Genomic DNA, 26,089 nt, shown 5'->3' with positions numbered 1-26,089 from the left:
TATTATAGAAGATGTATAAGTTATAATTATGAACTACACATCATATATTTAAACCGATTGCCTAATGTTGTATGCCTCATAGGATTATGGATCAAACAAACAAACCATTATATCAAAGTCGAAAATCAGATAGGGAATAAATTTTTTTAATGCTATATATGTAAAAACTTTTCTTAATTTTATAAACGCGTTTTATAATTGTGAGGACCAATTTGGATGTATCGTACATATATTTAAATTTTAATTAATTAAAATAAAATGTAATTGATTAAAAAATAAAGATATAGATGACAATCATAAAACAATAATAACAACAATAATAATAATATAATTATTATTCCTACGATTATTATTATTATTAAAATAATAGTATTAATATAAATTTCCACAACATTATTATTAGAAATAATAATGATCATAATAAAAGCCAAAAGAATAGATTGATAAATTGGAAATAGGAAAGTGAAAAAGAAAACTTATTTTAAACTAAGAGGTAGAAAAGTGACTTAATAATTTTATTTAAGTCATTAACCAAATTAAGTATATTTATTAAAATAAATTTAAATTATCACTTAAAGTCAAAACAAATAACTTATTTTTACTTAAATATAAAATTATGTTTATAAAAAAATTAAGATTGATATAAACTAAATTATTGAGTTATTAAGGGTGTGTTTGAAAGCGTTTATAATATTTTTAACACTTGAAAATTTATATATTTTAGTATTAAAAATGTTAAAAACACTCCATAAAACCATTATCACATACTCTAAATCATTTTAAGTCATTAAATTGATTTATCAAACACTTCATTAAAATTTAACTTAAGTCGATGTTTTGATTATTCATTGTTGTTGAAGAATTTAAAATATTTATAAAAATAAAACCTAAATAATTAATAAAATACTTTTAAGGATATAAATATGTTTTTAACTTAAATGTGAATGTTGTATAGATAACAACAATCCTAAAATCTTACATTGATATAGTTTTGTATTTTTGCTCCATTTAAAATTTTTTATTTTATTGGTAAATATAGTTTAAAACATATTAATGTAAAGTGCCTACATCTATAAAACATGAAAATAGTTTTCATATTCTCAAAAATAAAAAATCAGAAAATATTTTTGACAATTAGAAAACAAAAAATAGTTTTCTATTATTAAAAATAGAAAATACGGTATTTAAAACATTTTTTAGTTAAATAAAAACTTATTTAAATCAACTATTAAATATTCATAATTATCCATCAAACTAAACTAATATCAATCCATTAAATTATTTACAACTAAGGTAAAATTATAACTTAAATCAAATTTTAAAACATGTTTAACTGTTTAAGGTTTGACCTAAGTCAAAGGGAAGAACACGAAATAAAATAAAATAAAAACATGTTTTTGTCTTCTCATTTATTTAATTTAATTATCTAAATGAAAAGAGTTAGAAGGTGGGTTTTCAAAAAACCCTCTCAACCATAATTAAAACAATTATTATATAACGGAATTATTTTATTTAAATAAAACCGTTATTTGATAGTGGATAAGTTTTATCTCAATCAATCAGAGCTTTATTTAAATTAAATTATTATTATGGCATTTAAATCCGAATCACAAACTCATTTTCAACTTCTTATTTTTGTTATTACAAAAATAATTTTCACCATTAGAGCCTCGTCCTTATTACTTGTTTCGGCTGACGTGGCGCATATACAAAGGTTCACAGCCCTATTCGTGTTCAGCGGCGCAGAGAATCTAACCCATAATCAGTTGGTAACTCACGTGGTCGTGCACAGTGTGCATAGGGACTAGATTTTTCCACGCCGGGCGCACGTTAGTCAAGCTCCTCACAACCCTATGCACCCCAGCGCAGTCTAGCCGCAGCCTCAGCACCAGCGATGCATATCTGTAATCTCTACACATTCACATATGTGAATAGGGCTTCTTCCACAACTACACCTGTCGTTCCTTCTCTCTCTAAGAATTAGGGTTTTCTATAGACTCACTGGGACGCCCACTTTCTCTTCCCGGAACTATCTATTTTTCTCTCTTGTTTTCTCTCAAATTTCAATGCCTGCAACTTCATTCATCGAATCGTGCTCCGGAAACCCTAGAAATTTCGAAAGCGCTCCCTTTCTCTTCCGAAAGGCGGGCGATTTCCAAAGACCGGTGAATTCGATCTCCGTGTTGGCTGAGCTTGAAACACGGATATCCTAATTTGATCGGAGGCATAGCGATTTCCGACTTCCGATGGCGCCAAGTCGCAGAAAAGGTTCAGGTAAAGCCGCGGCGGCGGCCGCTGCCTCTCGGCGGAAATGGAAGGTCGGCGATCTTGTCCTCGCCAAGGTCAAGGGTTTTCCTGCATGGCCTGCTACGGTATGTGTCTGATTCTTACTCTTAAAAAAGAAAATTTCAGTTTTTGATGACGTAGTTGAGAAATGCATCTCTGTTGGGGTTTCTGATTACTCTTAGTTGTTTACTTAGCACCTATAGATGATCTTTTGGGTATTTGGGCAGTCGTTGTGTGTACAAATTTACTGTAAAAACATCGATTCTTTGATCATGCAGTTGAAGAATATGCTGTAGATAGGGTTTGTGATTTCATGCCGTTATATGCTTAGCTTTTTTGAAAGAGTTGTACTTCGCGACGTCTTGTTTGTGGATCTAGATTCATTTTTATTTTTATTTTGATTTTTTTGGTATTTCGATTTTTCTTTGTGATTTATCAGTGGCATGCTATTGTTGATAACCTTCTTAGTATCTAAGATAGCGAAATGGAAAAAGAGTTTTTTCTCTTTTTTCTTTTTGTTCTTCCTCCAAGAGTTTATTTGAAATAAAGTTTGCTATCTATTTTCACTATGGTGGATTCTTTTTCACCTCTCTTTATGGTGATTTGAATCCGTCCATTTATGGTGTAATGGATAATAAGAAGTAGGCACTGTTATAAGTTATGGCCACAAACCTTTATGCTATTTTTTGGTCAGCATCAGAAGTATGGGGGACAGGAAAATGTTGAGGTTCGCTGTGAAATTTGGGAAATGATTGGGGCCAAGAGGCAGGCTTTGCATTCTTTATTGGAAGTTTAACTTTCATGCTATTGAAAGACAGACCTATTTCTTGGGCTCTGTAGTATTAATGCAGGCTCATGTACTTGTTTGCTGATGGCAGGTAAGCGAACCGGAGAAGTGGGGTTACTCAGCTGATTGGAGGAAAGTACTCGTCTACTTCTTTGGAACCAAACAAATGTGAGTGTTTATGCCATTTTTGGAGGTTTTTCATTTTGTTTTTCTGGATTAGATGTTATGTGCTATCCTGGGTGAGAATTTTTTTCATGTTGATAACCTGCTGTTTGGTATAGCTGCTAGTTTCTTCTCTCGTTATGCAGAAGAAGTCCTGTATGGAATAGTTTTTTGTTTTACCTTCACCTAGAAGCTTCCTACATAAGCAAAAAGCTTCTTTTTTTTTTTCCTTTTCTTTTTCTTTAAGTCAACATCTCTTTTGATAAAATTAGGTAAACATGTATATAAAACTCTTATTTAAGAAAAAATTTTAGGCTTTTCAGAACCCAAGTCGAATAGGGTCAAAGAAGAAGATATGGAAGTCAATGCTATTAATGTGCTCTTGGCTTTGCATTCAAAATCGTGTTTTAAATTCTGGTCCTTAGGTTGTAGATTTTGTGGATTGGTTGGGCTCCTTGGGCGTAGTTTTTTGTTGATTCCTCTTCTTTTGTTTGTGCTTTTAAGCGTTCATTGTATACCCCCTATGTACTTTGGAGTGCTGTTTTGGTGCTCTACTCTTTTGCTTTACTCATAAAAAAAAAGTTGTCTTTTTTCTATCTTCCTTGTTACTTGCCTGTTTTTTTGTGCTAATTGTATACATCATGTGTACCTTGTTGCATTGTTTTTAGGTCCTTTATTTGTAAATATGTCTTTTTGTTTGCCTAATAAAAAACAAAGATTTTTCTAGGGTTCGTTTAAAGAAGATATCATGTTTTTTACTTTTCTTTTTGATACATTTGAGAAAAAAAGAGAGAAGGTGATATTTTGAAAGAAGATAACAGGGGAAGGTGTGAAGCGGGTCCTCTAAACCTCCTCGGGCATAGAGAGCAATGGAAAAAGTAGACTTCAACACTTTTAATATTCATTAATGCTATTCAGTGATTAAAAATGAGGATCCTATGGCATCTGACTCCCTCTTTATTTGGCATTGAGTGGGTGTTGCCTTTTAAAGCTGAACATGCTTTGTTAAGTTGGCAAGGGACTTTTGTGGGTAAGAACCAAAGGAGGGCATGGAGGACTACCGTGTTGTATTTATTCTAGACTAGTTAGAAGGAGAGGAACCATAGAGGGATTGAAAATGTGGATTAGTCGGATAATGTTCTTATAAGTTAAATTCTTTTTGGCTTTAGATTAGGACGTTCCTATATACTGCCTCATTGCCTATGTTAGATCTTGTTGGTTGGATGGGTGCTTCTTAATTGAAAGGGAAGTTTAATTTTGTTTCTTTCTTCTATTTCTTTGCCATGTTGGTGCCAATTTGTTTTAGGTGTTGATAATAGTATTCTTGTTTTCTTATTGAGAGAAGGAGAAAGAGAGAGAGAGAGAGAGAGAGCAAAAAGTGTCCTTATTTGTTGTTTTTCCCTTTATTTATAAAAGAAAATCAAAACCTAAGTTGAAGCTTAACTCTACTAGATCTTTAAATTTATTAAATAAATGCTCATACTATCTAGATTATTCATTTAATCAGTATTTGAAATTCTTAATTTTCATTACTATAAATTCTAAATTAACCTTATCAAAATTTCCTAAAATATGCTTACTTTCTATGGTACTTGAGCCTTTTGTGTGTGTAATCTCTTTGATGGTTCCATCATGTGACTTGTCTTAATTGCACTAAATGTAGTTGAATTTAGTTTTATAACTCTATCAATCAATCTTTATAAATTTACTAAATAAATACTCATACTCATACTATCTAGATTCTTCATTTAGTTAGTATTGGAAATTCTTTATTTTCATTACTATAAATTCTAAATTAACCTTATCAAAATTTCCTAAAACATGCTTACTTTGTATGGCACTCAAACCTTTTGTGTGTGTAATCTCTTTGATGATTCCATCATGTGACTTGTCTTAATTGCACTAAATGTAGTTGGATTTAGTTTTATAACTCTATTAATCAATCTTTATAAAATTGTAGCTGAAGTTTTATCTAAATGTCTTCAAATGTTCCTTGAGGGTACCATTTCCCTATTGCAAGGAGCATTCTCATGGGGGGTGCTAAGATTTTTTATGTGGTGTTGGTTGCAAATGATGTGATGAATGAGAGTCCTTTAAGACATGTAAGGGATGGTTTTTAAGGATGAGTTTGTGAAAGTATATGAGTATGTTGATTGGGTTTTTTGTGCTTTTTTAGTGGCTTGGGTTCTTTTGTAAAGGGGTGAGTTGTTCTATACTGTAACTATTTGAGTCGCTTCTTTAGCGCCTCTTTTGAATACACATATTACTTACTGATAAAAAAAAAAAAAAAAAAATGTTGATTGGGATTCTTAGACCATGTCATGCTTGGGCAAGAGTTTAGTCCCAAATGGAGGCTTTGGTTTAGAGTTGTTTTTCTTCTGCTAGTTTTGTCGTGCTAGTAAATTGCAACTTGGGAGGTTAGGTGAAGGCCTATTTTTTTCTTTGTTTTAAGCAGAATGATAAGGGCTGTTGCTATGTTGCTTGGACTCAAGTGTGGATACATATTTAAGAGTCAGATTCTTCAACTCCTAAACTATTTAGGACTTAGATTCTTTTACTCCAAAGTTTAGGATACGGGGGATAAACTAAAAAGGATAAAAATTTAGATATGAATACAAAGATACAACATAATAAAAGGAAAAAAAGAGGAACTTTTGTATTGTTTTTAATGAAAAATTGAATTGTTTTTAGTTGTTTTTATGGAGAATACTTTGAGAACTTTTGCATTGTACATAGGTGTACAATTCCTTTATGGAGAATAAGTCGAGAAAACTGTTTTTCATATCTCAAATCTCCCTATCTACTTTATGTCACTTTTTGTTATCCCAAGGAAAGTGAGACTCAGATTGGAAAAAATTCAAAGGGAGTTCTTGTGGGGAGATATGGAGGAGAGAAGGAAGATCCACTTGGTAAGATGGGCGGTTATTTGCAAAGATAAGAGGCATGGTGGGTTGGGGTTAAGGTACTTGAAGGATTTCAATCATGCTTTGCTCGGAAAATGGCTATGGAGATTTCCTATAGAAAGGGAGAGTTTTTGGAGAAGAGTCATTGTTGGTAAATTTGGGGAGGTGCAAGGTGGGTGGACCACTAGAGAGGTGAGGGAGTCTTATGGGACGGGCCTTTGGAAAGACATTAGGAAGGGTTGGGAGGAGTTCTTTCTTAGAACTAGGATTCGTATTGGAAATGGGAGACGAACCAGATTTTGGTGGGACATTTGGGTTGGAGACTCTAAGCTAAAGGATCTCTTCCCTTTGCTGTTTAGAATTGCAGCTAATAATTCTGCAGTAGTGGCTGATCTTTGGGGAAGACAAGAAGGTGGAGGCGGGGGATGGGAGGTGCACTTTAGAAGACCCTTTCAAGATTGAGAGTTGGAGGAGGTGAACCGCTTTTTGGGTTACATTTCTGCAGTAAAGGTGCAAGAAGGGGAGGATTTTCTGGTTTGGAAAATTGAGAGGAAAGGAACTTTTAAGGTAAAATCTTATTATAGGTCTTTGAAGGAAGACAATAGCCCTTTATTTCCAGAAAAGGAGGTTTGGGGTTCGTATGCCCCTTTAAGAACTCGTTTTTTTGCTTGGGAAGCAGTTTGGGGTAAAATTTCCACTGTAGATATGCTAATGAGGAGGGGCTGGTTTATGGTTAATAGATGCAATCTGTGCAAAGAAAATGAGGAAACGGCGAACCACATCCTAATTCATTGTGGTAAGACAAGGGATCTTTGGAATTTGTTGTTTTCTTCGTTTGGGGTGGTGTGGGTGCTCCCAGAATCAGTGAGAAATTTGCTTCTTGAATGGAAAATGAAAGGCCTGGGGAAGAAAAGGAGTGTAGTTTGGAAAATGGCGCCTATTTGTCTGTTTTGGTGTATTTGGGGAGAGCGAAATCGAAGAATCTTCCAAGAGGAAGAGATGTCAGATACGAGCTTGAGGAAACTCTTTCTTCGGTCCCTGCTTGAGTGGTCTCAACAATTTGTGGACTTGGACTTGGACTATCTCTCTTTTCGAAATTTGTTGGGTGATTGGGTTGTTGTTTAACTAATCCTTCTTAGGCTTTATATTTCTTTTGTTGCCTTGTTTTGGGCCTTCTTTGTATACAACTTGTGTACATAGGGAGCGCCCCCTGTTTTTTGGCGTGTTTTTAATCTAATGGTCCTCTTTGTCTATCAAAAAAAATATTTGTGTTCCCAAATAAAATTTTGTTTAGTTCTCAAAAACTGTTTTCGAAAATATTAAAATAGGCCCTTGGAGTGTTTCGTGGTGAATAGGAATCTTATTAAAGTGTCTTATTCATTGAAGGCATTTTTTCCTTCGAAGCCATGATAGACAATGTCTATAAACCTAATCTCATTCTTTCGTTTCTGGGGCAGATTTCCAAGCCCAAGATCAACCTTAATGGGGCACTATTCTATACAGGTTGTGGAGGAATGATTAGCCTTTTATTTCCCCATTGCCTAGTGGGTATAATATTCTGGCATAGACTATTTTAGCGATTGTTAAGGTTCTTCCTAGGGGTGTAGATGATTTGATGATTACTACCTTTTTTATTTTGGTGGTGATGATGGGAGTGGGGTCCCTTCACGGCTTACAACTCAAGCAATTATTTAGTTAATATTAATAGAGAGCAATGTCAAACCTTGGGGATTTGTGACCTTTGAGAATAAACAAAGATGTTTGGAATCATTGTGGGATTCAATATTTTTTCTCTCATTTCTTTAGGTTTTATGTTTTGATTTGAGATTTGCATGTTTCTCTAGGGAATTATTCCAAGTGGAGACTCTATTCAACGTGTATCTCAAGCTTAATTTTGATGATTTTTGTAAGTAATCTAGGGCATTGTGATAAAAGGTGTGTTTAGAGATCACAAGAACTTGATACCTATCAACAAAAGAGACCACAAGAACTTGATGGTTGAGGGCTTACTTGCACATGTTAGAAAGGGGTTATCATAGAGATTGAGACCCTTGCTTTATTGGAAGGCTTGATCCTTACAGCCACATTGACTTACATAATGTTCTAGCAATGTTACCTAGCTAGGGTCTCTTATGAAAATTAAGTTCCATGAAAATTAGGCTCTTTTGGTGTCTAAAGTTGACTTTAAGAAAGCTTATGAGCATGTTGAAAAGGATTTATAGATCATTCTTTGGAGGGTAAAGCCTTTAGCTATGGATGATGTAGGTTTATGAGGGTTTGCCTCCTCACAACTATCTTCTTGGTTTTGATTAATGTGAAGGGAGGGTTAGATCAAGATTTTTTTAGGTTAGAGAGAGATCCTTTATCTCAGTTTCTCCTTACCATTGACATAATGACTAAAAGGCTGAAGGATTAGGTTTGGTGGTGGGCATTAAGATTTAGAGAGCGTTGGTCACAACTCATGACTATCATCTTGAATTCATAGTTGCCATTATTTTTTTCTTCATCTAATTCCACATTTAAAGTTGCCAATATGAGTCGATTTTTGAAAACATTTAGCTTGGCCTTTGACCCCAAAATTAATACGAGGACAAGTACTTGATTTGATCCCAACCTTATTTAAGAGCAAGTAAAGAGTTTATCCTCCACATTATGGTGCTACCTTAGGGGTTGGCTTGTTAATTACATGGGCTTAGGAATTAGCACATCAGAGCACCTAGTTTTTGAAACCCAACTGTTGAAAGCATGCCTAAGCCTAGTTGGTTTTTTTTTGGTTGGTTGGGGTGGGGTGGGGGAGTAAAAGGTGGAATTTCTTTGATCTAGTTATATCTTACTCCTTGTTTCCTACTTTCTATCTATTTTCAGGATCCTACTTTGTGTGACAGCTAGATTGTGTGACAGCTAGATTGAGAGAATCCAAAACAAGCTCCTTTGTTAATTTTAACTCTTTTTCTTATAACCATAGTTTTTTTCCCCCTCTCAAACTGTAAAACCTTTTAAATATAATCCATCTTTAATAATTTCAATTCTTGGAATTTGATTTCTAAGGCAACCTAGTTGATTGAGAAATGAAGACTTAGGCTCTCTCTTATATTAAGTCTTTATATGTAGCCTCTCTTGAAGACTTTATATGTGGAAAAAAATGTTGTCTTGAATAAACTGGATTATAATGAAGACTTTATATGTTGTCTTGAATAAGCTGATTAAGAAACAATTCTTGGAATGAAGACAACATATATTCTTAGCAAAAGTAAATTTTTGGGACGAGTAGTAGAAATTAAGAGGGTTAAATCTGGAAGAAGTGGAGGCTAGAAAGGAGGCAAAGGAGGATTATAAGAAATAGGTTCTCATGGAGGAAGTCTCTTGGAGGCAAAAGTCAAGAGAAGTTTGGTTGAGGGAAGGAGATACAAACACATGCTACTTCCGTAGGATGGCAAATGCCCACAAAAGGAGAAATTGCTTGGCTAAGATTAAAATTAACGGCTCTTGTTTTTTAGAGGCAAATGAGATTAGGTAGGGGGTGGTTAGGGCCTTTCATAATCTGTTGACGAATCCAGGAGATTGGCGCCCTAGCTTGGAAGGGTTGGAATTTGAAAGAATTGGGGCTGAGGATGATGCAAAATTGGAGGAAGCTTTCAACGAAGGGGAGGTTTTCCCTGCCCTGTTTGAGCTGAATAGGGACAAGGCTCCTGGACCGGACGGTTTCTCCATTGCTTTCTAGCAGTTTAGACGGGAGTTTGTGAAGGAAGAAATTATGGGCTTTTTTAGAGATTTGTTAGGATCCTGAATGCTATGTTTTTGGTTTTAATCCCAAAAAAAGGTGGTGCAGATGACTTAAGAGACTTTAGACCCATTAGCTTGGTGGGTGGTATTTACAAGTTGTTGGCTAAAGTGTTAGCTAACAGGATGAAAAAGGTGATCAATAGGGTGGTGTCTCTAGCCCAAAACGCGTTTGTTGAAGGAAGGCAAATTCTTGATGTTGCGTTGATAGCTAATGAGGCTATTGATTCTATGTTAAAAAGGAATGAGAGGGGGGTGTTATGTAAACTGGATTTAGAAAAGGCTTATGACCACCTAAATTGGAATTTTTTCCTAATTGTGATGCAAAAAAATGGGCTTTGGGGAGCAGTGAGCAGGTTGAATAAGATGGTGTATCTCCTTTGCATCGTTTTCGATCTTGGTTAATGACACTCCTTTAGGTTTCTTTCAAAGCACTGGGGGTTTGAGGCAGGGGGATCCCCTATTGCTTTACCTCTTTGTGATTGGGATGGAGCCCTAAGCTGCCTCATTAATAGAGCTGTGAGTGGGGGTTTCTTATCAGGCTGCAGGGTTAGGGGAAGGGGAGGAAATGGGGTTCAAGTTATCCACTTGTTGTTCACTGATGGTACTACGGTGTTTTGTGAAGCTTCCTTAGAGCAGATGACCTTTTTGAGTTGGATTTTAATGTGGATTGAAACCATTTCAGGGCTGAAAATCAACTTGGACAAGAGTGAAATCCTTCTGGTAGGAAGGGTTGAGAATGTGGAGGATTTGGCCCTTGAACTTGGTTGCAAGGTGGGGCTGCAACCCTCCTCTTACTTGGGGCTCCCCTTGGGGGCTGCTCATAAATCAGTGGCGGTTTGGGATGGGGTGGAGGAGAGATTCCGGAAGAGGCTTGCCATGTGGAAAAGACAATTTATTTCCAAAGGAGGGAAGATCACCCTCATTTGGAGCACTTTGTCAAGTATGCCCATATACCTCATGTCCCTTGTGCATATGCCACGAGTGGTTAGATTGAGATTAGAGAAAATTCAAAAGGACTTTCTTTGGGGTGGGGGAGGGTTGGAGAAGAAGCCTCATCTTGTAAAGTGGGAGGTTGTTTGCTCTGATAGAAGGAAGGGCGGCGGTTTGGGTGTTAGAAGCATATCTAATCTTAATAGAGCCCTATTGAGTAAATGGAGTTGCCGTTTCATGGAAGAATAGGGGACACTATGGAAACAAGTGATAAGTAGGAAGTATGGGGTAGAAGAAGGGGGGTGGTGTACCCGAGAAGTGAGGGAGGGGTATGGTGTGGGGTTTTGGAAGGAAATTAAGGAAGGAATGACCTTCAATGAGGAGCAATTTCGTTTTCTCCGTGGGGGATGGAAGAAGAGTGAGATTTTGGAAGGATAGGTGGTGTGGTGATGACACTTTAAGCATTTCCTTCCTTTCGTTGTTCTTGCTGGCGGTTTCTGAAGAGGAGTGGGTGGTAGAGGTGTGGGTTACTTTGGGGGAGGAGGGGGGGTTGGAACCCACATTTTTCTAGGCCGTTAATGATTGGGAGATGGAGACGGTGGAGAGATTCCTTGTCACCTTACAAGGGAAGAAGGTGGTCACCAACATGGAGGATAGGGTTGCCAAGGATGGTTTGTTTTCAGTTAAATCCTTTTATAGCACTTTAGAGGGCAGCAGTGCAGTCCCATTTCCGTACAGCATTATTTGGAGCTCTTGTGCTCCCCCTAAGGTTGGCTTTTTTGCTTGGGAAGCTTCTTGGGGTAAAGTTTTAACCTTAGATCAACTAAAGAAGAGGAGATGGTCACTCCCGAATAGATGCCTCCTTTGTTGTGTTGCTGATGAGACCATTGATCACCTTCTAATTCATTGCACCAAGTCTAAGGTTTTGTGGGGCTTGTTGTTTACCCTTTTTAGTGTGCAGTGGGTTCTTCTTTCATCAGTTAAAGAGGTCCTTCTTGGGTGACATGACTCGTTTGTTGGCAAGAAGAGAAGAAAGATTTGGAGAGCAGCCCCTTTGTGTCTCTTTTGGATGGTTTAGAAGGAAAGAAATAGAATTACTTTTGATAATGACGATTTCTCGATTCAAAGATCAAAATATTCTTTTGTTAGTAACTTTTGGTCTTGGGCTAAGCCGTGTATAGATGAAGGGCAATTCTTTAATCAATTTTTTTGATTGGTTGGTCTCTAGATGAGAGCGGGTTTGTTTTTTATTTTCCCTCTCTTTTGTTTGTTGCTTTAAGGGACCTATTGTATAACTTCCTATATGCTTTGGGTTGGCCTTTTAGGTGCCCTCTTCCTTTTAATATATTATTTTTCTGTGCTTTTGCCTATAAAAAAAAAAATGTTGTCTTTATATGTCCAGCTTAATAGAAAAGTGGGTTGCAGATTTTTTGCTTCATCTCTCTTTTACATACCTTGAATCTATTAAGTCTTTATATGTTGTCTTGGAATGGGGAAAAGTGGTGATCTTAGATCAACTTTAAAGGAGGGGGTGTTAATTGGTTAATAGATGCTTTCCTCGTGGAAAAAAAAAAATCAATTTATCACATCATTCTTCATTATACCAAGACAAGGGTCATTTGGTAGTTGCTTTTTGCATTGTTTGGTGTTTCTTAGGTGCAATTCGCCATTGTTGGAGAGGCTCTTTTAGGGTGATAGGGATTCTTTGTGGTAAAAAAATGCAAGGTTTGGAAAGTAGCTCCCTTGTGTATTTTTTGGACAACATGGAAAGAAAATGGAATCGAAGGTTGTTTGATAATGAAGAGCAACTGGATCAAGATCTGTAAAATTCTTTCTTAGTAATCTTTTCTCATGGGTGAAGTTGTACATAGAAGTAGGTTATATGTCTTTAATGGATTTTGTAGATTGGTTGGGCTCTCACTAAGGGAGAGAGTTGTTCATTGTGTTTCTCTCTCTATCTCTCTCTTTTTTTGGTTGTGCCCTTTGGCACTCATTGTATGTATTCTGTGTACTTTGGTGTGCTATTTCTTTGGCGCTTATTTATAAAATCTTGTGATTTGCTAAAAAAAAATAGATTTTGACTCTAGTGGGTTCATTTAAGTTATATTTTGGTGGATATTCTTTGAATGATCTAGATTAGTTGGGGATTGGAGGTGTAATTCAATACCATCATGGTATAGTGCTGAGAGCTTCTTCAAAACTGGTTGAAGAGGGTGTTGTCATTAAGGTTGAGATTTTAGCCTTTTTGGAGGGTGTGCTGCAAGTCAAGACTCTTTTGTCCTTTTAATTATGGATGGAGGGGGAATTTGTTATTGTGATATCTTGGGTGTTTAAATCAAAGCAAGTTCTGAGGAGGTATGTATGATGAGTACCTTCACCAAATTCTAGATGTTGCTAGCAACTTGGGAATTTTCTTTCTCTTGGTCTCATCATTTAGTTGATTGCTGTCAATGATTTAGAGAAACAAGGAGCTAAGAGCTTCTATTGTTGGTGTTTTTTTAACCCCCATTAGGGTTGTAGAGATGCACTCTAACTTATGCAAGTTCATGTTATATTCTTGAGATGTATAGCTCCTAATCCTTTTTAAGAAGTTCATTCTCTTTTTCCTTTTTGAATAGATTTTGTATATTTTGGAGATATTTCCCGTCCTCCCTTTGTACTTGGGAATTCATATTAATGAATTAGTTTGTTTCTGATTAAAAAAAGATGGTTATTTCTTTTCCAGTGGTTTAATAGGGTCTACAAGAGGTCAGTTCTTTGGTATTGCTAGTGCTAGCTGTTTTTTGGGTTATGTGATTAGAAGGGAATGCTATGACATTTTAGGATGGCCAGAGACATTAAGACATTTTTCATAGCCATAGAGATTTGGTTGAGTTGCAAGATAGTATCTTTTCATTTTCATTTTTATTTTTTTATTTTTGGTTGTACCTTCCTCAGAGACCCAATGACCAAGGAATTTGCAGGTGTCCCTCTCAGCCTGATATCTTTAGACTGGCAGGCAGCCTGCTTGTACCAGCAGGAGCTGTTTGGCTTATACTTGATAGTGCTATCTATGCATAAACTACTGGTGAGATATTTCAATTGTTTCACTTACAAATTAAAAAAGAGGGTCGCACAAGTGCAACTTTCCTCTTGATAATTGATATCTATTATTGTAGATTGTAATATCTGTGATGGGCCAATACATTTATCATGTTTTAAATTCTAACTTATAAATTCCAATTTTGTAAACTTTAATTTTCTATTTGAATTATTTATGCACTTCCAAGTAATCAAATAGGTATATAAACCAGCTTCTGTCTAACGTAGGAGAGGACATCAATTAACAGTGACATATGTCAAGTACTATAGAGAGGAATTGAGTTTTCTTTCGAGGAAAAAGAAAACAACTGAGTGCTGCCTGTAAATGCCTTCTTAATCCTCAAGTACCTCTAAGATATATCTATATATATATGGAATGGAAAAATGCTTAAAGCTATGGATGGTTTATGATTTATTCAGTTGGAGTTTTATGAGATGCTTGTATCTTATAAGTTTGTGTTCTTGTAAATAAGACCAATATATTTGCTATCGTGCCTGGTTCTGATGAGTAGGTTCTTTGGAAAATTGTGAGATGGCTTATTGCTTACTGGTGAACAGTGATTATTCTGTTTGGAGTTACTAACCTCTTCAACATGTTTGTTTTTGGTCTCAAGAGCACCTTCTCAGAGTTTGATACTTTGATAAGCTTTTTTCTGGGTTTCCCCCCCTGTGCTGAGGTATTTTGTGTCATGCAGAGCCTTCTGCAACCCTGCTGATGTTGAGGAGTTTACAGAAGAGAAAAAAGAATCTCTTCTTACCAAACGTCAGGGAAAAGGTGCTGATTTTGTTCGTGCAGTACAGGAGATTGTTGATAGTTATGAGGAGTTGAAGAAACAGGATCAAGTTGATGATTTTAACTCTGCCAATGATGTTGCTGTGACAAATAGTGAGAATTTAGTGGACTCATCATCTAATTCTGGGTTGAAGGATCAGCCTGAAGCCCCCACAGTAGCAGTCAATTCAAGATTAAAAACTTCATATTCTGCTGAGGATAGAAGTGAACCAAACCTTCCAATTGAAAATGCTGCAGCTGTGACACAAATAGATGGTTTGCATGATGGAGAGGCATTATCTCAAGAGCCTAATGATAATATGGTGGTTTCAGAAACACCAACTTTGGCTACTTACTCTTCAAGAAGGCGACTTGGGGGTATGCGACTACAAACATGCACTACACAGAGGAGGACATCATCAGCTCGAATTTCTAGAAGTTTATCAAGGGTGGATTCCTGTAGATTCCAGAATCTCATAATGCCTTCTAATGATGGTGGAAAGAATTCTGAGGATGTAGCCACTAATGGAACTAGGAATGGATCTTTGAGAAGGAACAAAAGAATCCGAAAGTCACCAGAAGCATCTGAATGGCTTGATGTGGATTCACCTAATTTTGTTTTGAATGGTAGTGTTGAAGACAATGGTTCTGAAATCGTCACTGCTGAGTCTGACACCCTTAGTTTTAACGAAGGCAGTACTATAGAGTCTGGTTGTAGACCTGAGCACTCTGAGTCTGTTGAAGGTTTGGAGGGAGATATTGAGTTGAGCAAAAGGTTTGATCTCCAAACAAAGGCTGTTGTCACCAAGAAGAGAAGGAAACCAAATAGAAAGCGGGTTACTAACGATACACCAGATTCTGTTAGACAAGACAATGGGGCAGGTTTAGAGGTAAGTGTGCAGAGAAGTGGATTAAATTCAGAAAATGTATGTGAAATATCGAATGAAAGATTTTCCAAAGAAGATGGTGATGAGCACCTGCCATTGGTGAAACGAGCTAGGGTTCGAATGGGTAAACCATCATCTACAGTGGAGGCGCTTGATAACCTTGTTCGCGTAGAAGAGAAATCCCCAATGGAGGTTCCATTGAATCTGTTGGAACAGGTTTGCACACCCTCAAATTGTGATGATTATGATGTTATTAGCAGGACCTCACCTGTGGTGAAAGGGTGTCTGGATAATTCATTACTTTCAAATGATGATATTCAACTTGCAGAGGATGATACTCATCTTTTGACAGTTAAGAAGAACCAACCACTCGGTCGTTCTGTGGATGGTGAAGCTGCTTTACCTCCGTCTAAACGACTACATCGTGCTCTAGAAGCTATGTCTGCCAATGCTGCTGAGGATGGTCAAACTTGTGTTTCTTCTACAAAGGGATACCCTCAGATGAGCATGGAAAATATAGCAGAAAATGGTTTGCGTGTAGAGAATGTAGACTCTCATGGGAATGGTTTGGATGTAGAGATTGTAGACTTCCATGGCAACGATGCTTCTGAGGAAGCTAAGGTTGTCTTGCCTATGAATTTAAGCACAATGATTTCAGAGGAAACTACAAAATCTTCTTTACAAATAGGCATTTGTAATCAACCAGGTGAAAATTCTGATAGCCTCAAGGATGAGTCCTGCAAAGATATGTTTATAGAAGCTGTAGTGGCTGATGGTAAAGATGTTAATGGGTCGTCTATCTGTGCTTATACAACTAAGACTTTGGTTGTTGGCCAGAGCCCAAAACATCCTGACAGAAAGCATCCTAGTTCTGTATCCAATCAAGGTTCACTAGATCAGTTGTTGCATCCAAAGGACGAAACGAGAAGTGGAAATTGTGATTTGATCAACAGGAGAGCAGAAAAACCTGATGGAGGACTTGATAATTTAGGACATATTGGGATGGTTTCAGGTCCTGGTTCCAAGGCTGATGAAATTCCTAAAGTTTCACCTCAAAATTGTACCAACACGCCTCTCTGCGATGTAAAGGATAACTGTCATGAAAATACTGAGCCTGTGAAGCATCCACAAGATGAGAACATCCAAATTAATAGCATGTAAGCTTATGTCCCTTATTTCCACTTCAGTCTCTACTAAGAGTGTTATTAAAGTTTTGTAACTAATACCAATTATTATCTCAAACTTTGTTTCTCCATGTTGCATGTATTTCTTTTCTAGCTGTTCTCTTTAATCTGTCTTGTTCTAAATGTCCATAGCTGTTGTACTTCTTGGTGTTATAGGTGTAAGGCTGTGAAAGAAGGCGAACATGACCCAACACAGAAGGAAATGAATGCTCCTCCATCTCCAACTTCAGTGAAGGATGTGATGGCTGATGTTCAGGGCACACAACATTTATCTCATTCTGCTTCTGTTTCTGATGAACACCTGGATGATAAGGATGTCTCAGGTGACCGGTTAAGTTTATCTCCAACTGATGGAGTATATTCTACTGCTCGGGCCTCTCTGCCCAATACCTTAACATGCCCTATGTCTACCTCAGATAATAGTACTTCTCTTCAGAATAATGGTTGTTGTAGTCCTGGTGTTCATTTACATCAAGAGAAAACTATATGTTCATTTGATGCTAATGAAGAAAGTAAATTTGAATCAACGGTTACCCATAGACCAAAATCCATGGGCAAGTGGAGTAATTCTGCAGAAGCAAGTGCTGCTCTAACATCCTTTGAGGCCATGCTAGGAACACTAACAAGGACAAAGGAGAGCATAGGTCGAGCAACACGCGTTGCCATTGACTGTGCAAAGTTCGGCATTGCGGCCAAGGTAGAATTATATCATTTGACAAATTGGCTAGCAACTTTTTAGTGATCCTTCAAATCATAACATATTCTTTATATTACAATTACAAGCACAAGTTCTTTTACCTGTTTCAATTTTAGCATGTAGGTTTTTAAATTTCTTTCCCTTTTTGTAAGCTTGTTGCTTTCTTTTTTTTTTTGTTTATTTGTGTTTCTTTTGCGTACAAAGGCCACTCATTGAATGCTGTTTATAAATGCAGTTGCCCTTTTGGATATCTTGCTTCTACCATAGATTTAGTATATCTTTCTTAGAGACATCAATGGGCTGAATCCTTTTTGCACTTAGTTGATCAAATTATAATTCACGCACCCTACAGTTAATGTTTAGAAATTATGCTTCATTGGTAACAGATGGAAATATTCTCAGCCATTTATTTTAAGATTTGAGAAGTCAGTTATTTTAAAATTCACCGTTATCATAGTCAATGTGAAGGGATGGAATGTGAAGATTTACTTAATCTGGTGTCTGTTAGGCTTCAACTCAAGTTTATTGACATGCTTATATTGACCTGTTAAATTGGTGGTTTAATATGGTATTCAGGGTGTTTTTGTTTTCAGATCCCCCATTTATTGTGCCACCAAGAGGAGGCTGCATGTCTCCTGGGTTGTTAGGCTTTAGCCTTTATTGGCGTATTGTAGCAAATTTGATACACAAATGCACTTATATTTTCACAAACTCAAGCTTTAAATTACTTTACCCACTAAATATTTAACTTCATATATTGATTTTACTATCACAAGTATCAAGAGTGTGGTAACAAAAATGGTTCACAAATTCACTAGATTGGGATGCAATTATACTAGGGAAGGGTGTAGTTGTAATTTGTAAATAGTCCAATCAAGATATTAAATTATTTGACAAATGAGGATGCAAATATACAATAACAATATAATGTACATTCTATGTAATAATTATGCCTTCCACCAGATTAAGGCCATCATATTTATTTTCTTTCTGGTAAATAATTTTTACTTGGGTTGGGTGGATCAATTGCACTCTTTTGTGATTGCTTTTCAAGTTGTTTGAGAGAGGTTTTGCCTTTTTGTTTTGTTTTATGTTTTTTTTACCCTTCTTACCCTTTTGTTGTTGGGTTTTCCTAATGCCAGTTTGCTTTCAATTCCAAATTTCTCATTTCTTAGCATTTTTAATTTTAACCAAGAACCTGAATTCCTTTTCCAAAGAGTCCAAGGACAACACTAACGTAAATTCATGGGAGATGAGACAGCAGGAAGTTTCTTCTTTGCATTCGGTTCTATTTATTTTGGTAATCTGATTTAAGTTATCTCAGAAGTAACAAGTGCACACAAGAGCGATTTAACTGATGTGCATAATTTTCTGAACTCAGGTGGTGGAAATTCTGGCCCGTAACTTGGAAAATGAGGCAAGCTTGCACAAAAGGGTGGACTTGTTCTTTCTTGTGGATTCTATTACCCAATGCTCTCGAGGTTTGAAAGGTAATGCATATCTAGTCACATGATGGCACTACTGCTTTGTATTGGTCATGGATTAACACATTTTTATGGCTCAACCTACAAAAAGAAGGCTGGTTTACTAAATGTGTTTGTTTAAGTGGGATATGTTTGCATTGATTTAATTTGAATTTACAGGTGATGTTGGAGGAATATACCCTTCAGCTATCCAATCAGCTTTGCCACGTTTGTTGTCAGCTGCTGCTCCTCCTGGAAGTGCCGCTCAAGAAAACCGTAGGCAATGTCTAAAGGCAAGCGAAGAAGTTGTTTATTATTGTTCCTTCTTTGTCTTATTTTTTAGTTTTGACATTTGGTTTACTTCTTTCTTCTATCCTGTTGAATAGGTTTTGAGGCTTTGGCTGGAAAGAAGGATCCTTCCAGAATCCATTGTTCGTCATCATATGCGAGATCTTGATTCCCTTAGTGGTTCATCTTGTACTAGTTCCTTTTCTAGACGCCTGTCAAGAACAGAAAGGGCTTTCAATGATCCTATCAGAGAAATGGAGGGCATGTTTGTTGATGAATATGGAAGGTGTGAATTTGTTGAAACTCTCGTTTAGATGAATATAAATATTTCTAGTTTATCAGTTATTGAGTTTTATCTTATTGCCTCAGCAATTCAAGTTTTCAGCTTCCGGGTTTCTGTATGCCCCGCATGCTCAAGGATGAAGATGAGGGAAGTGATTCTGATGGAGGGAGTTTTGAAGCTGTTACTCCTGAACGTAATTCTGAAACCCCTGAAGTGCGGGAAGCAACCCCCACAGCTGAAAAGCATAGACATATTTTAGAAGATGTTGACGGTGAGCTTGAAATGGAAGATGTGGCTCCTTCCTGTGAAGTTGAAATGAGTTCAGCCAGGGATGTTAGTGGAATCAACAACGCACATAATTCACATCAATTTGAACCACAGTTTCCACTTTCATATGCCCCTCCGCTACCTAATGACGTGCCTCCATCTTCTCCTCCTCTGCCTACATCCCCACCTCCACCGCCACCTCCCCCTCCACCTCCCTCATTGCCCCTTCCTCCATCTGCAATATCTGATCCCTTCACTCACGATGGTGATTCAAAGGTTTATGTGGGTACACATGTGGGTTCTTGTAGTCTTCTTTGTTTTTCTTTCTAGCTTATCATGGTTATGTTCCTATAGAAGTTCTTTTTGGAAATCATACTAGTTTAATACTCTCTTCCTTTCTGTTTTGGTATGAATTTGCAGAATATTCAGGACAATTTGCAGCAATCTGTGGTTCAGCAGTCAGTTGCACCAAGGATCAACTCCTCGATTTCAGAGGCAGTGCATTATCAAGCTCCTGAAAGTAGAGATATTCAGATGCAGATGCAGATGCCTGACTCTGCTAATTCTAGCGGTTTTCGCAATTTTCCTGGTTCTCATCATCCCATGCGACCAGCAAATAATGTTCATCAGATGGATGGTGCTAACTTGCATAATAGGAATTATCACCTTCGACCGCCTCATTCTGCACCATCAAATCAATTCTCTTATGTTCAGGCAGATCAGCGAGTGCAGTCCAGGAGGGAGCCCCCTCCTCCCTACCCCAACAGATTCCATGGGGGGCAGAACATGGAGCCTGGAAATTTTTACAATGACCATGATGGAATGAAATTGGCCCCACATGAGTTTGGTGAGAACTGGAGGTTTTCTGGCCCCGGTTTTCATGGTAAAGTTCTCCTGTACTACTTATATATGACATAGTACACGTGAATTTTTTGGTTTGTTTCTTACTCTTGAGGGTTTTTTCTCTGGTGTTAGGTCCATCATATCCTGACAAAGCCAAGATGACATATTCCCATTCCCATCCTCCATACAATGGCCCACCATGTGAGCCAACAAGAATACCAAACCAATGGTGGCCCTGTCCTCCCCGGCCCATGAATCACAGAAACTCCGTGCCTATAAGACCCACACCCTCTGAAGGCGCAATTCCAGTGGCAAGTAGAGGTATGCAGTTTTTCTATTCATTGTCATTATTATTAACAAACACAAAAAAAAAAAAAAAAGATAAAAAAAAAAAAGAAAGAAAGAAACCATGGTTCCACCTTGTCTTTGACTATTTCAGATGCCTTTTTTACATTATTTTTTGTGTTTCAGGTCCCAACTATTGGCGACCAAGATGAGTAAATTATGAAGAGTTTGCTTTTCTCTGGTATGGTATTGTCGTTACATAACCTTGTTTGAATACTGAGTTTCAATTTCCCTTTTTGCCCTTACTGATTATGATGTACCGGTGCACAATTGTCAGGCATGGCCCATTTTTGATCTGGGTTCTGTAGCTTGTTTGGTCCTGCGGCTTGTTCAAAATATAAGAGAATTTTTCTGGGGCATTTATTTGTAGGCTGCTGAGGTACAGATGAATTAGAAGACAATGCAGCAGCACCAACAGACGGCAGAAATGATATAATTCTGATTGTAAATATATGTAATTCTACCATAGTTTCTGCAAATGCGGAGCAGGAGACGGTCAATGAAGATTCGGTGAGCTTTAACCAAGCCACAGGCTGTCGTGTATTCACCATCTTCTTCTGTTTATCTTTCTCATCATAATTAATTTCCTCCTCAATCTTCATAGGAATTTTATAACCCTTTTTTTCTTTTTTCTTTTTTTTTTTTCACTTTGGAGAGGCCAATTTATTTAAACTTTTTCACCCCAATAGATTCCTACCTTCAACTTGCAGCTCTACTGTAAAGATTTCTCATTTTGTTTTATGCATTGGGGAACGTCCTTTTTGACCTGCATGTCTGGATTATAATTGAGTGGCATTTGAACAAAATTATCATTAGAGTTGCGTATGAAATATGTATATGTTTTGGTGGATTGCTATGACATGGATTAAAAAAATGATTCATTTTTTAATAAATTTTTATGAGGTGATCTGTCTCTGATGATGATTATGGGTTGTAACTCTATATGTTTATTATTCAAAAAAATAAAATGGCCCCTGGTTGAACTGCTCTTCCTTGCTGTTATGCTAATCCTTTCTTATTCAAATGGAACTGAATGGAGAGTTTTTTTTTTCTTTTTTTTTTTCATGGAAGATTTTGCATCTGATTTGAAGTGTTCATTAAAAAGATGTGAAAGCAAAATGCAGGAGTTGGTAGGGTAATTCCCTCTAGGGTTCATACAATTGTCACACACCCTCCTTCTAGGATCTACTTTCCTTGTGTGGGCTCTTGAATCACCTGTAAAGTAAACAATTGGAGCAACCATTCTTATATATTCCCACTAGGGTTCTTACGATTATTAGACACCCTGGTCTTGGGATCCACTTTCCCCTGTATGGGTTCTTGAATCACTAGTAAAGAAAACAATGGGAGACCAACATAGAATGGAAATTTCTTAATTTGGAGCAAGCATTCTAACTAGAAGGAGAATAGAAGGATCTCAATCATCAAATGTGGAGCATAAAGCATAAAGTTGGGTGACCTAATAAAAACTATCCTTGCCTAAACAATAATTCAATTTCCCACTATCATACTACCTTGACATTATCATTCTATAGTTTGACTATTTTTAAGTGACTTCCATTCTCATTCAAACATAAAATCACATTCTAATTTGACTATTAATTTTGTATTAATATTTTAATTTTTTTTTTTAAATATATATATATATATATATATTCTTAAATTACTTCATTTTCATTAAAATACTTTAATTTTAACTTACTTAGATTAGTCAAGAATATATTTAGATTCATATCCTACTAAGAAAATATTTAAAATTACAGAATTTTGAATTATTCCATATCACCAGGATTATTTTAAAAAATAAATTTGTAAGTGGACAATGCCACAGTTGTCGACCACCAAAGAATTGAGTCTACTTCAAAAATTCTCAACAATCAGCTGATTCCATGACCAAATCTTATCCCACCAACGGTATTATCCTCCTATGGTCCACCCGCTTCCACGTTCGACACGTGTCCTCATAAAATCTGAGGAATGTCCTTGTTTACCACGTGTCCATGGAAAAGGTCATTACCATTATTTTCTAAAAACCTAAATCCTGGTGATTGCCATGTGTGTGCCTTTCCATGTCATCGCAATTGACATGTGGCATCATATCGGGCCTTGCGATACGGACCCTTCCTTATTCTATGGCCATCTTGACGTTCCCTCCCCAGCATGATGACTCGGATTCCACTTTTTAAATTCTTACCCTTTTCCCTTTCTCGACAACCTTATGTGGACAAAGATTTTGTCACCATTAAGATTTTGAATTGAATAATATTATACGAATTTTAATTCATTAATTATATTATATGCTTTTTCTATGTGGAATATTAGGGTATTCTTATATATCCTTTGTAATATCTTATTTTCTTTATTATGAATTAAAATCCTAATAATTTAAAAACACGTAAGAAAGTTTAAAGTAAAATCAATATAAGATATTATATTTATTATTAGGTTAGATTGAGTTTTATGATCACCTTAGACCTAACTTGAATTAATAAATATTTAATTTAAACTAACTTGACTAGATTTATCTCAATCTGATTTTTAATCAAAGATATTCAATCCAAATCTTATAGAACTTCAATTTTGCAAATTCAAGTGGAAACAAATCAAACTTATTTAAATTTTTTATTTTACATTTTATTAAGTGATAATACCAACAGAGGATAGGTTACCCCCAATCCCAACTCGATCACACCCATTTATTCAAAATAATTCATAACTCCATCTTATTCAAAAAATTAGATGTAGTAGGGCGGGACGAGTATATTTTATAAATAATTAAAATATTATAATTTTGTACAACTTATTTTATCGAAATTATTATTATTATTATATTATTAAAATTCAAATGGAATAATACATAATATAATTAAATTTAATAATTTTTTCATTACAATTATTCGACAACTATGCGAATATGATGATATCTAATAATATAAATAGACTTTTATATTTAGTGGTAGCATAAAGAATATTTTTCATAATGTTTTTGAAACTTATCGTAAGTAGCAAATAATGATTGAACCTTATCTATTGAGTATAGACGTCACCTACCAAAAGCGATGGCTAAATCAACATTTTCCATTTTTATTTTAAAATTAAAATTTTCGAATATACAAATATTGAATAGGAGCGTGAAGGAACGCGCCTGAAGGGCGGTGTGTGGATTGAATCAGAAGTCAGAACATGTCATGTTTTCTGACAAAGTAGGCGTTGATTTGAGAAAGCTCTGCACACCAACAACTTTCTTCTTCTTTTCTTTTCCACTTCATTTCTCTCTCTCTTTCTTTTTTCCTTTGCCTTCGTCCTTCCTCCTCCGTATCGTCCATGCTCTGTTCCCTCGCCATGTGACCTCCCAATAATCAAATCATTGGAGATAATACGTGTACGCTTCATAAATTCCCACGTGGGGAGCCGTTAGTGGTGGGGACTGTTAAGAGTACCAAAATATATTTTAGTGGACTCGTGTCAAACGCTGTCTCATAATCTGCCACGCAACACTTGAGATATTTTCGAGCCACAAGGGAAATATCTTCCATTTTGAAGCCGTAGACACGTGGCGAAAGATCCTCAGGTTCATCCAAGCGCTGACGTTACTCCTCGATTCGATATCAAATATTCCAGTAATGGCTCATCGACACGCGTCTTCTACCCAATGGGGAGGGGACACGTGCATTACTTGCAGCCCAGGATCTAGACCTTTACTGGCCATTGGATGGATGACGCGTGTCCCGGCGGTCCTGGAGAGAGGTCTATTTATAAGCGCGTACACACCACCCTCTCGCGAAAGCACAGCGCCGCCGGAATGAGCGCGAACCAGAGGCTGCGATTGAACTCACCGGGTCCTGCATCCGATTCGGGTGAGTCGGGGATACTGAACGAGCGGATACTGGTTCTGATCTTCGAGTCCATCAAGTGGGACATCCACGTGCTCTGCGCGGCGTCCGCGGTGAACCGGAAGCTCAGAGCTGTAGCGACACGGCTATTATGGAGGGAGCTATGCGTGTATCGCGCACCGCGCATGGTAACGGCATTGGCGACCGGTGCGCCGAACGGCAGACTTGGCGGGGGATGGCACGCGCTCGCCAAGCTGATGTTCTTCTGCTGTGGCTGTGAGTCGACTCGGCACTTCCGAGTGAGTCGGCCGTCACCCGGCCACTTCGTGAAGGAGTCACGGTTCTCGAAAACGTCGGGTCGGAGCTTTTTGACGAAGAAATGTAGTGGCGATCTGCTGTATGTGAGTGATCCGTGTGAGCATCCAATGGGGGAGAGGGAGGATGATTTGGGGATATACAGAGGGGTATTTAGGGGATTTATGAGATCAAAGACGAGGGCGTGTTTGATCAGACGGCAGGTGAAGCTAGAGGAGAGAGTGTGCTGTCCTTACTGTGGGGCCCGCGTGTGGAGTATGACCGCCGCGAGACTCGTCCCCAAGAGCGCAGCTCGGCGGCTCGGCACCCACGACGGCGGGCTGGAGTACTTTGTGTGTCTGAACGGACACTTGCACGGCACGTGCTGGCTCGTGCCTCTTTCATCTGATGAAGACAATGGAGACGATGAGGATGCGGAAGATGGATGTAGTGATGATGCAGACGATGGGTCCGGTCGAAGTGAATGTGATGATCGGACGGTGACGGATGGCAGTGTGAGCTCCATCAGCGAGGAGATTGCCGCAGATGGCCCACCAGATCAATCCCTTTGTACTTAAGACTAGAGAGATTTGTTGAAGCACTTGGCTGATGGCTCCACTCCAGAGTGACCCCCCACACCCCACTCCAAATCTTGCCACGTTATCCACACCAATTTGACATGTCACTAAACAATATTTAGTCCTGAATTATGGTGACCAATAATTCGATATTCAAAGATTCAGTGGGTTGAGAGGCAATGGACCGCGACCGGCCCTCAAAATAAAGGTGGGTGACGTGGAGGTTGATGGATATTTAGATCCTCATTTTTTGACGATATTTCTTATTCTGGATTTGTTAGCCTTGTATTCTCCATCAATTTGTTGATGGCATTTGTATCTTGTCCTTTCTAATGTGATGTGTTGACCTCTGAGTAGATTTCTCATTTTCTCAATGTGCCATGTCATCATCCTAGCTGTCATCAATTAAGAAAAATTCTAAAA

At 37.3% G+C, this 26,089-nt stretch overlaps 2 protein-coding genes across 3 annotated transcripts; both read left to right on the top strand.

Moving 5' to 3' along the window:
- The first annotated feature begins 1,868 nt into the window (after positions 1-1,868).
- Positions 1,869-21,879, top strand: LOC117919371 (protein HUA2-LIKE 2-like). Of its 2 annotated transcripts, none has more exons than XM_034836553.1 (12): positions 1,869-2,372; positions 3,165-3,241; positions 14,628-16,748; positions 16,932-17,472; positions 18,854-18,962; positions 19,116-19,228; positions 19,322-19,509; positions 19,593-20,067; positions 20,194-20,656; positions 20,749-20,937; positions 21,088-21,142; positions 21,332-21,879. In XM_034836553.1, the coding sequence occupies exons 1-11, from the start codon at positions 2,247-2,249 to the stop codon at positions 21,111-21,113; spliced, it is 4,428 nt and encodes a 1,475-aa protein (XP_034692444.1). In that variant the 5' UTR covers positions 1,869-2,246; the 3' UTR covers positions 21,114-21,142; positions 21,332-21,879. The 2 variants fall into 2 exon arrangements, with proteins under 2 accessions (XP_034692444.1, XP_034692443.1); XM_034836552.1 differs by having other exon boundaries at positions 21,239-21,879.
- A 2,779-nt stretch (positions 21,880-24,658) lies between these two features.
- On the top strand, positions 24,659-26,089 carry LOC117917446 (EID1-like F-box protein 3). Its single transcript, XM_034833734.1, has one exon. It carries the CDS (start codon positions 24,674-24,676, stop codon positions 25,664-25,666), a length of 993 nt encoding a protein of 330 aa, XP_034689625.1. The 5' UTR covers positions 24,659-24,673; the 3' UTR covers positions 25,667-26,089.

Source organism: Vitis riparia, chromosome 7 (assembly GCF_004353265.1).
Source record: "Vitis riparia cultivar Riparia Gloire de Montpellier isolate 1030 chromosome 7, EGFV_Vit.rip_1.0, whole genome shotgun sequence".
In the NCBI taxonomy this organism is placed as follows: domain Eukaryota; kingdom Viridiplantae; phylum Streptophyta; class Magnoliopsida; order Vitales; family Vitaceae; genus Vitis; species Vitis riparia.
The sequence above is the reverse complement of the archived record's forward strand: the minus strand, read 5'-3'. Positions and strand labels throughout refer to the sequence as shown.